We start from the raw sequence: 11297 nt of genomic DNA on the forward strand, positions 1-11297 counted from the left end.
GGCACTTGACGTTGGAGTGCCAATGATTTTGTACGCAACATTAATCCACATAAACCGTGCAAGGAAACTAGACTAACGTCGAAAAACTGATGCCAAATATAATTAATGCAACAATTTGGAATGGAGAATTAAAAGGAGTAGCTGTATTCCTCCAAGGACATGCGACGACAATTTTACGTTCGTCCTACATTTTCAATGACCATGAACAAAGCGCAAGGTCAATCTCTTCAGATGTGTGAAATAAACTTACAAAATCCATGTTGGGTTATATGTTCAATGTTGACAAATTGAACAATTGAAAAATCTGTTTGTTTTGATTTAAGAACGGAACACAAAAAATATTGTGTGTCCACAAGCACTTGAATAAATCGGATATATTTATAATCTAATTTTATTTTTTTTAATTTTTTTGCGTTTTTATCATCAAATAATCTATGAAGTTATTCATCCTGTCCATAGCAGGTTTTTGTATTATGAAATTTGCTATTTGTCCCGCTATGAAGTTTCAAATGAAATCATTTGTTTTCTGGGAGACGTAGCAATGCACGCAGAATACAGCGATTATTTCACTTACAAAAATTGCAATAAAAATTAATATTCTCAAAATGAAAAAAGAGTTATCAATAAAAAAAACAGCGCCAAAACGAAAAGCATTTCAATAATTGTAATTTAGATTTGCAATACATGAGCAAATCACAAGGGGTAGTAAAATTATCCAGCAATCCACGATTACAGACGTTTTATTCAAATTTTAAAATATTGAAGTTTAAAGTTTTTAAGACAATTCATTTTAGGGGATATTTATGTATCTATTGCAGTTAATTGAATTTGATTGCAGAGTGCATATCACAACTCACGAAAGCTGAAAGCTGATGTTGAATAAAAATTCAGTATGCATTTAGAGTTCGATTAAAATATATGTGTTTGAGATTTCACAGTTAATTTTTTGCATCTGCAGAAATTAGTACAAATCAGTAAATTTAATTATTGTTAGTCCAGTGATTGCAATTATTTAAAAATAAATTCATTTGAGTTTCATACAGCTTCAAATTAATTAAAAATTAATATAATAACTGAATTATACAATTTATTTAATACTTTCTTCGGTTCTATATATGAACATATTTTAGAATTTTATTAAATTGGAAAATAAAATAAAATACAATAAAATAAAATAATAAATATTTGAATTGGTATAGCGCCAAAAAAATTACTTTTAACTGTAAGTATTTAACTTTTATAATTATTTTTATATTAATTTAACACACATATTGCACAAAACTTACGAAGGTTCTATAACTAAATGCAAGGATGCCCATCTCAGGTGTCTTTGCACACCGCTAAGTCATTAAACATATTAAAAATTCAATTTAATTTCAAATTATTTATTAGTTTTTATTAAATTTGAATTTCTTTAAAGCTAAATGAAGTGTTAATTTAATGGTAGGTAAAATAGGTAGGTAAAATTTAAACTGCACATCGGGTGAAATTATTCCGCCCACAAATGACGTGCTGGTGCCTGGATTTTATGTATGCATTTTAGCTCAAAACTATATTTTGCATACATAACTGTATGTATTTGTGTAAGTGCAGGTGATGGCTGAAAAATGTCTTTTAATATATGACTAACTACAAGAACTATATGTGTAGCAAAAAACTGATAGTGAAAATAACAAAAGTTATAGTGCTATAAAAAAAAAGTATTAATAACTTATAATAATTACAATATACAACCGAATAATACAATAACACCTGTTTTTATTTATAATAAAGCTCTTTTGAGATGAATTTTACGGTTTCTTAATTATAAATAAATACCTATTAAAAAGTTTGCATGACATTCAAATAGTTTTTTAATAAATTCGTAAGTGTTATTATTATATATAAAATTGATAGTTGGAAGATATTAATAGGTACGAATTTTTGCCTATACTCATATAAAATAAAAATAAAAAAGTTTGCTTTTTTTTATTTCTTTATTAATTAAAAATAATTATAAATTATTTATAATATTTTTATTATGAAATAAAAACTGTTTTTTAATTTGATGTTTTGTAGTTTTTTTTGACACTTCATCCCCCTGATGGTATAATTAGCCCTTTTAATTTTAATAAAAATATATATTTTCAATTTAATACTATATTATATATACAAAAAATATTGTATTTCAAGTATCTGTAATTATTTTTAAATATGTCGTAGGTGTAAAAAGTAATACTTTTTTTGCTATATATATACATACATATATAGCCGTAATTTTTTCTTTCAAAGTAGCAAAAAATACTCGAATCGTACAAAAGACAACATTAAAGCAATAACAATGCTCTTAAAAATTCAGTTAGGTTTTACTCGCAAAAATTTTTACGCCTTAAGTTTTAAGGCATCCAAATTCAAAAATCAGTCTATTGTAAATGTTCACTGGAAATATGTTGCAAGATTCCAGTCATCCATTAAAATCATATGAGCAATACATTTACTAATATACAATATATAAATTCAAATACATAAATAAATAAATTAATTTAAATATATAAGATAAAAATGCTTACCTTTGCTCTTCTATTATTCTCTTTTTTATTCTCTTCTCTTTTATTAATATTTAATCTTTCAAATTTTATATTTCATATTGTACACAATACAACAAAAAAATATGTCAAAAATAAGCATTTAACATATTTTAAAAGTAATGCCAATTTGTTTCAACCAGACTTAATGTTGTTTTTTTATAACTCTGAAATAAAAAATCCTTGAAATCCCTGAAAATTTCATTCTTAAAATTTCAATGGGGTGTTGATTGACGCCTTGTATTAATACGCGTGTTTTTGGACACCATAGTGTTAGGCCGCCACGGCATAGAACGCTACGTAAAATAACATTAAAACTACTACTAGATTGTACCGCCTACTTTAACTACCGACAGATTTTGTAAAGCGTATTTTTATTAAAAACCATTTTAAGAAAAAATAAAATAAGTTCGCTTTAATTTAAAATATAATTTAATTTAAAGTAAATACTTGTGGCTCTTTTGCGTACAAATTAGAGACTTTAGCAATAGAATTATTATTTTTTTTTTTGTCGCACTTCGGAGTTGCCGAATACACCTATATTAAATTTGTATTCGGTAAGCTAATAGCTGAGTAGTTTATACTCGATAAGTTTATACTCGATAGAGTATAACTCGGCAGTCCGAAATTTGGTGTGCATACTTGAATATACACAGTTTGATTTGGTAGCAAGGCATACTTGGTTTGCATACATGTAGCATCGTCTATATCATACTTAGACCGTGTGCAAGTTCAAGTAAATTGATGGTAAATTGAGGGAAATAGTAAATAATGTCGGTCGGTATGGCAGTGAACGTTAGTATTTATAAGAAATTCGAGTAGGGTAAATTAAGTGTTATCATTGTAAAAAATTTTTAAGATGTTTAGGACGTGTGCGAGTTAGGCTAAGTTGCGTTCTAAATAAGGGAAATTCTAAGTTGTGCCGATAATGTAGTGATGTGTCGATAAGTGTTAATAAGCCTGTTAATTAGCCTAACTCGCACACGTCCTTAATAAATAAATTTGAAAACTTTTAACCAAAAATAATAAATAAGTGCAATAAATAAGTGTGGTGCAAAAAATTCCTAGAAAATTTTAATTCATTTTACCTCAATTTACTCGAACTCTCACAGGGCCGTAATAAATTGATCTTCCATCAGTTATAGTCAAGTAAAATTTATTAAGTAATCTTCATGATATTTTCAAAAGCAACCCTGTCAACTGATCATTTTAAGTTATTTCTTTGTTTACATGTTTTCTGTCAAAAAAACATGTAAATATCAAGCGCGTAGTTTAAAGAGAACGTTGAGATTAAATTAATGCCTAGTTGCTGAATAATGGTAGGTGTATGATTTAACATTTTATGGTTTTAGAAAAAAATCATTGAAAATATATTAAATGTATCTAGCTGCGCAGTTTAGCACCAAGTCAAAATGCGACAGGAAGCACAAAATCAGCTTTTACGCCACCTCTTCAAAACAAACGTAAACGTGCGTGTCAAGAAAAGCTGCAGAAACAGCAGAACAATACAAATTTGATATCTTTGCTGCCACTTAGTGAATATGAAAAAACAATTGCAAAAGTCTTATCACGGCCTTTTAAAATTCCAATTGCCAATTATATACCTGATTTCAACAATGGTGGACGCTGCTTGGGTATGCGACGACTGTCGATACGCAAAGCATTACATGATCCACAAGCATGTAATTCTCTTGTTTTATATACGCCGCCTGAGTATACAGAACATGAACGCTTGACACTAGATCCTGTAAAAATACTGGTGCACGTTGTTGTAGATCCATTGCTTAGTAACATATTACGTCCGCACCAAAGAGAAGGCGTACGTTTTATGTATGAATGTGTTGTTGGCCGCCGTGGAGAATTTAATGGCTGTATTATGGCTGATGAAATGGGTCTTGGAAAAACCTTACAGTGCGTAACACTAGTGTGGACGTTATTACGTCAAAGTCCAGATTGTCGTTCAACTATAACTAAAGCTATAATTGTGTCACCGTCGTCTTTAGTTAAAAATTGGGAAAAAGAGTTTGCTAAGTGGTTGCAAGGTCGTATTCACTGTTTGGCTATAGAGGGTGGAGCAAAAGAGGATACAATAAGAGCTCTTGAGCAATTTGCTCTGAATAGCAATCAACGTTGCGGTACACCTGTGTTGTTAATAAGTTATGAAACATTTCGCATATATGCAAACATATTATGTAGGACTGAAGTAGGCATGGTTATCTGTGACGAAGTTAGTACAAAAATACATTCAATTCAATTAGAATTATATTCTCTTTGTTTACAGGGACATCGTTTAAAAAATAGTGACAATTTAACTTACCAAGCATTAATGGGACTAAAAACTAAAAAACGAGTGCTACTTTCAGGCACACCTATTCAAAATGATCTTACTGAGTATTTTAGTTTAGTTAATTTTGTTAATCCTGAAATGTTAGGTACAGCAACTGAATTTAAAAGAAACTACGAAAATGCAATTTTACGTGGCCAAAATGCTGACTCAAGCGATAAGGAACGCGAGCGAGCTGTAGAAAAAACTCAGCAATTAATAAGTATCGTGAATCAATGTATCATACGCAGAACGAATCAAATTTTAACCAAATATTTGCCTGTCAAATTTGAAATGGTTATATGTGCTAAGCTCACACCTGTGCAAATGGAATTGTATACTAACTTTTTAAAATCTGATAAAATTCGAAAAAGTTTACAAGGTACGTTTTCTCTTTGTGAAAATTTTGAAATAAAATTTTGGATATTGTTAAGTAATGCAATAAATATTAGACTGTAGTGAAAAGGCTTCATTGACTGCATTGGCCGATATAACAACTTTAAAGAAATTATGCAATCATCCAGATTTGATATACGATAAAATAGCGGCAAGAGAAAATGGTTTTGAAAGTTCTGCACATGTTTTGCCACCAAATTATAGTACTAAGTAAGTAAGTTTAAATGACATCTATTTAACATAACACTCACTGAAAAAATAAATTAGTAATACTAACACCAAATGGACTTCAAAGCTACGATTTCATGTATCTTATAATTTACGTTTTACAAAATAATTAAAATTTAAAATAGAGAAATAAATCCTGAACTCAGTGGAAAATTTATGCTGCTCGATTTCATGTTAGCAACCATTCGGGCTAATTCCGACGACAAGGTAGTGCTTATATCGAATTATACCCAAACCTTAGATCTTTTTGAGCAATTGGCGCGTAAAAGGTAAATATCTTTAGTTCTTCAATATGACTTGTTCACAAGACTAAATTTTAGAAAATATACATATGTACGACTTGATGGTTCCATGACCATTAAAAAGCGTAGTAAAGTCGTGGATAAATTCAATGACCCTACCTCAGATTGCTTCCTTTTTATGTTAAGTTCAAAAGCAGGTGGCTGTGGCTTAAATTTAATTGGAGCAAATCGTTTATTTATGTTTGATCCCGATTGGAATCCTGCCAATGACGAGCAAGCCATGGCACGTGTTTGGCGAGATGGACAAAAGAAACCTTGTTTCATATATCGTTTGGTTGCTGTAAGACAATTCTGTACTATGTTTTAATTGTATATAATGTAACATAAAACGTATCTAAATTGTAGACGGGTTCTATTGAAGAGAAAATATTGCAAAGACAAACACATAAAAAATCATTGTCTAGTACAATTATTGATAATAATGAAAGTGACGAAAAACATTTTACACGCGATGATCTTAAGGATCTATTCCGTTACGAATCGGATGTTTTATCTGATACACATAATAAGTAATACGAAAATATGCTATATATATTTAAGTATAACAATTTCATATCTTTTTTTTTTAATTTAGACTTAAATGTAAGCGCTGTTTGAATAATATACAAATAACTCCACCACCAGATGACTCGGATTGTACATCACATTTATCGCAATGGTTTCATTGTTCAAATAATAAAGGCTTACCTGATAGTACATTATCGCAAGCTTGGTTGATTAGTAAATGCGTTTCCTTTGTATTTCATCATCGTTCACAAGGCGAAGCATGTTCAAAAATAATAGAAGATTCGCATGAAAAAAATAAAGAAAATTTGAAGAGTAAAAAACGTAAAAGCGCAATGAGCGAAAGCGATTCTGATGAGGACTATACGAACGATGGAAATTATAGCGATTAATGCAAAAAGTATTAGTATAGTAAGAATTAAGATATAAATAAGAAACAAATAATGTTTTTTAATAAAGTATAACGTTATTGATTATATTTTGGTTATATGTAAATAAACTTAATAAAAAAGTATCCTCAAAACAATCGACTATTCGTTATTTCAAAGTAAATTTATATATTAAAATAATATAATAAATATAAAGCTTGTTTAAAAAATTTTCTAGTTCTTTATAATATTTAATATCCTTAGGTTTGAATTTTAACTTAAAACAAACTGTAATAATATTCAATTATAAATAAATTTATATTTTTTAGTCATATCCATAAATATATAAACAGTATTGACTATGTTTACCGGCAACAATAACCAGGATTCCTATTGGAATAACTTCTTGAGTCAAGGCCAGACAAATATAGGCTCAAATAGTAGTGTCCATAACGAAGAGTCTAAAAGCCAGAACTACAATTTCAATTACGAAAGCTTTTGCATGCAAGGTGATAAAAGTTATCGCATTCAATATAATGAGCAAATTGTACACCATAATGCAGAACCAGATCCACGATTCAATCATTTACAAGAAGCAAACCAACAGCAAATGCAAACAAATCCGTTAACATGGAACTCAGCTGACACAGCAAGTGGATGCTATGAGGTATTTTAATGAATACACAAAACAAAACAAATATTAATAAGTAAAATTAAAGGTACCCACTACATTGCAACCAAATTACGGTTCGTATGCAAGTCATACTCCAACTGTAACTTCTACATATCCAAATTATATTCCAACTTCAACTTCTACTTATGGAAATTATACCGAATTTGCAACTTCTGCATATGAAAGTTGTACTTTACCAGTAACTTCTACATATGGAAATTGTAATCCAACAACAACAACTGCATATGGTAATGAGATTCCATCAGCAACTTCTACATATGAAAATCCAATGGAAATGTCTAGCTATGGTAATGACATTGTAAGAACAACTTCTACATTTGGAACTTCTACTCCATCATCAAATTCTACATATGCGGATTCAACAGTAAATTCTTCATATGAAACATATATTCCACCAACAACTTCTATGTTGTTAAATACTACCAATCAACCAATGTCGACACCTGTAGAATACGCATCCGAATATACATCACGGCAACATTCGTTTGATTTTATAAGCCATGACAATTCTTCAAACAATTACTCATATAGTAATTATGAATATTACAATAATAATACCACATATGGGCCACAACCTCGTAAACGACAGCGTCGAATAGCAAGTTCGACATCAACATTTAATGAACAGCAAAATATTTTATCACCCTATGAAGTAGTTTTTCGCCGTAATCAATTAATGCGACAACAACTTGCTGCGTCTATAAGAGAATTAAGAATTGAGGAACGACAATTGCAACTATTGGAGAATTTCGTACCCAGTTGTGTAAATCACCAGAACATGATATTGAGTCGTATTTTTATGCTATTTTAGCAATTAAGTAATCTAAGAAATGAATGGAATATAATCAATGGAATATAAAATGGTTGCAAGCTTTTGATGTATAAAGCTACATGGACATGAAATCTTACCGAACATCAATTAAAAGTAATTGGTATTTTTTCAAAATTTAAACACTTATATACAATACAAATATTCAGTTATAGTTAAATAACATATATATTATTATTTAATTGATAATTTTTTAAATCATAACTATACAAACATGCAGCAAATTTGTTTTTAGTATATTGATAGTAACGATAAATTGTTTCTAAAACGAAGAGAAAAAAAACTAACACAGAATAATTTATTTTTTTTTAAATCGATAATGTTTAAATTTTAAAGCATTAAAGGTTTCTTAAATATTAAACAAATAATTAAAAAAATTTACAATCCATTTTTGGCAGTGATATTTTTAAATCATTGTCTAATAACTATTAAATAAAAAACAGACAAAATTTACATTTAAAAAATAAACTTAAAATGGAATAATTATAACGAGTGAATTTACGATAGTAATAGATTTCGAATTTATAAATTTAAATTAAATTTTGTTATTTATATTAAAAAACATATACAACACTGATATGTTTGTTTTCTGCATATATGTTGTGTTGTTGTTATAGATTAATGTCAATTGGTGTTTTCTTATTGTTGTATTAAAATGCAAAAAAAAACTAAAGTTATAAAAAGCTACGCTTTTTTTAAGTAACTTTGAAAAAAAGTTTATTAGATATAAGATATTTCCACATTTAAAAGTGTGAATAGGTGAAGGTTTTCAATAAAAAGTTTTTTTATTTAAAAAAATATACAATAATTATATCTCTATTCCAGGAATAAAAAAATTTAAGCTGAAATTTTTCTATATTATATATTAATAAGTTTACATATTTTAAATTTCGACTTTATGTAGACGCATTTAATTCAAAAAATTTTATTTTAATTTTTTTTTTATTTTAAAAATGTAATTTATTATTTAAGTTAAATTAATTTTATTGTTTAGTGATGATTTAAGAATTATTTAGTTTTAAAAACATGAGTCTTAAAATATTAGTTTACATATTGTTAATTAAAGAAAAGAAGAAAAATTAAAATATTGAAATCCTTATATTCCACCTTATTATTATTACTAAATGTTTTATATTGACAAAAGAGTTTAATGAAAAAAATGTAAATGTCATCATTGTTGTAACGTTAAATAAAAATATAAACAGACATTTTAAGCTAACTGTGCGCATCATCTATAAATGAATGAATTAAATTAATATTTTTAAAAATATAAATAAAAACTGTACTTTCAAATAAATTATTTATATATAATTTTTCTATAAATTTATTGAAGAAAATTAATTATTTTAACGAAATTTTTTTATTTAACAATAGTTACTATTTATAACTAATAGTATATAAATGATGATTTTATTACAACTGTTTGCACGAGTAATATATTTTCAGAAACCATTTAATTGTTATTAAGCGCACAAATTGCTGTTTCACAGAGAAAAACATGACTTAAATATTTTTTAATAATATTAACAAAAAACAAAAAAAAACAAAAAAAATATATTTTATCTTTTTATAATAAACTATTAATAAAAACTGTTTAAACGATAAGTAAGTGTTTAGATGTTTTTAATTAAATGTTAAGAATATAAAAATATATATACAACTTTACAAATATACAAATGTATTTATTATATATTTGATTTTTATTTTTTAGAAAAAATTTTAAATTTGCATTAGTTAAATATACACATATATGTATATTACCTCAAAAAATTTTCATACTATATTTTTTATTTTTCTAAAATTTTCTTCCTATAAAAACATATAAGTATTACCTGATGAAACATCCTAAAAAATTAAAAAATAAAATATTTTATAACAAAATGTTTAAATAAAAAAGTCAAATAAAAAAAGATTGATTAAAAAACTATTAAAATATTTAAAATTAATACTGTAAGAAGACAACATAGTAATATTATTATAAACTAAAAAAATAATTTTTAAAACTAAATTATATAAAAACACAATAAAACAATAAAGTTGGACAGCTGGAAAAATATATATGTTGTTGAAATAAACAGATTTAAACATTTGCTTAAAAATGAATTTGATACTTATCAGTCATCGCTTGTGATTGTTAAAAAGTGAAATATATAAGATTGTTTAAACAATAATAAACTTATATATACATATATTAAAAAAAATAATGTTTTATAAAACTAAAAACCGTCCTTTTGTTTTTAAGCACGGTTTGAAATTTTATCATATATTGATAAAATTTGTTTTATACCAGCAAATAAAATATATAAAATATTAATTTTTTATATAAAATTGCTATTATAACGTCCAAGCCAAAATTGATAAACTTATATAAATCCTTTCTGGAATCGAATAAAATTGCATTCATCAATTTTTCTTTTTTACATGATGAAATGCTTTATCTATTAGGGATATATATAAATATTTCAATAAATAAGTATAAATCTGAATTAAAGCATTTTGCTATATATGTATATATATATATATATATATATATATATATAAATATATTTATATAATATATATATATAAAAGTATATCTATATAATATATTATCTATATATTTTCTAATTTGTTTATGTACAAATTAAGAATGTAAAACTTTGAAATTTCAATAAAGCTCCTAATTCTTTCTTCTCAAAGCTAAAATCATTATGTTTTATATAATTATCTGCAACTTTTTGACACATATATTGACAATATTTATTAAATTGTTGGATATATGATTCTCAAACTATTTGAGAATCATATATCCAAAAGCTATATTCTATCCAAAAGCTATATTCTAAATAAGATGATGAAGTGCCGTTTACCACTAATTAGCTCAACTTACCACTTTAGGTTGTACATCATATCTGTCACATCCGTATGTTTTATTTCTGTCATTAAAAGGGCTATATCAGTAAGTACTTTTTGAAGCAATTAACAACTTAATTTTTCCGGCTTTCAAATTCATATTAATAAACCAACAACTAGAATGTACGATTTCAGCTCCAAAATTTTTATTAATTAAAATCCCACTTGGATAGATTCCCGTCTTTGAAGTTCCTAGT

General features: G+C 26.7%; 2 protein-coding genes across 3 annotated transcripts; both read left to right on the forward strand.

The window, feature by feature from the left end:
* Positions 1-1199: 1199 nt before the first annotated feature.
* LOC119689332 (cell wall protein DAN4-like) lies at positions 1200-8325 on the forward strand. 2 transcript variants are annotated; one of them, XM_038104138.1, is made up of 3 exons: positions 1200-1222; positions 7015-7352; positions 7405-8325. In XM_038104138.1, the coding sequence occupies exons 2-3, from the start codon at positions 7047-7049 to the stop codon at positions 8188-8190; spliced, it is 1092 nt and encodes a 363-aa protein (XP_037960066.1). In that variant the 5' UTR covers positions 1200-1222; positions 7015-7046; the 3' UTR covers positions 8191-8325. The 2 variants fall into 2 exon arrangements, with proteins under 2 accessions (XP_037960066.1, XP_037960067.1); XM_038104139.1 differs by lacking the exon at positions 1200-1222 and adding an exon at positions 6634-6717.
* On the forward strand, positions 3774-6750 carry LOC119689331 (DNA repair and recombination protein RAD54-like). The gene is made up of 8 exons (XM_038104137.1): positions 3774-3883; positions 3952-4791; positions 4846-5269; positions 5340-5493; positions 5637-5780; positions 5832-6093; positions 6159-6322; positions 6388-6750. The coding sequence occupies exons 1-8, from the start codon at positions 3881-3883 to the stop codon at positions 6707-6709; spliced, it is 2313 nt and encodes a 770-aa protein (XP_037960065.1). The 5' UTR covers positions 3774-3880; the 3' UTR covers positions 6710-6750.
* Positions 8326-11297: the final 2972 nt, after the last annotated feature.

The sequence above is a fragment of the Teleopsis dalmanni genome, chromosome X (assembly GCF_002237135.1).
Source record: "Teleopsis dalmanni isolate 2A chromosome X, ASM223713v2, whole genome shotgun sequence".
Lineage (NCBI taxonomy): Eukaryota > Metazoa > Arthropoda > Insecta > Diptera > Diopsidae > Teleopsis > Teleopsis dalmanni.

Coding starts and splice junctions, on each gene's coding strand:
- LOC119689332 (XM_038104138.1), top strand. CDS start 7,047: ATGTTTACCGGCAACAATAACCAGGATTCCTATTGGAATAACTTCTTG. Junction 7,353..7,404: donor CAGCAAGTGGATGCTATGAG/GTATTTTAATGA, acceptor GTAAAATTAAAG/GTACCCACTACATTGCAACC.
- LOC119689331 (XM_038104137.1), top strand. Junction 6,094..6,158: donor TCATATATCGTTTGGTTGCT/GTAAGACAATTC, acceptor TCTAAATTGTAG/ACGGGTTCTATTGAAGAGAA. Junction 6,323..6,387: donor TTATCTGATACACATAATAA/GTAATACGAAAA, acceptor TTTTTAATTTAG/ACTTAAATGTAAGCGCTGTT.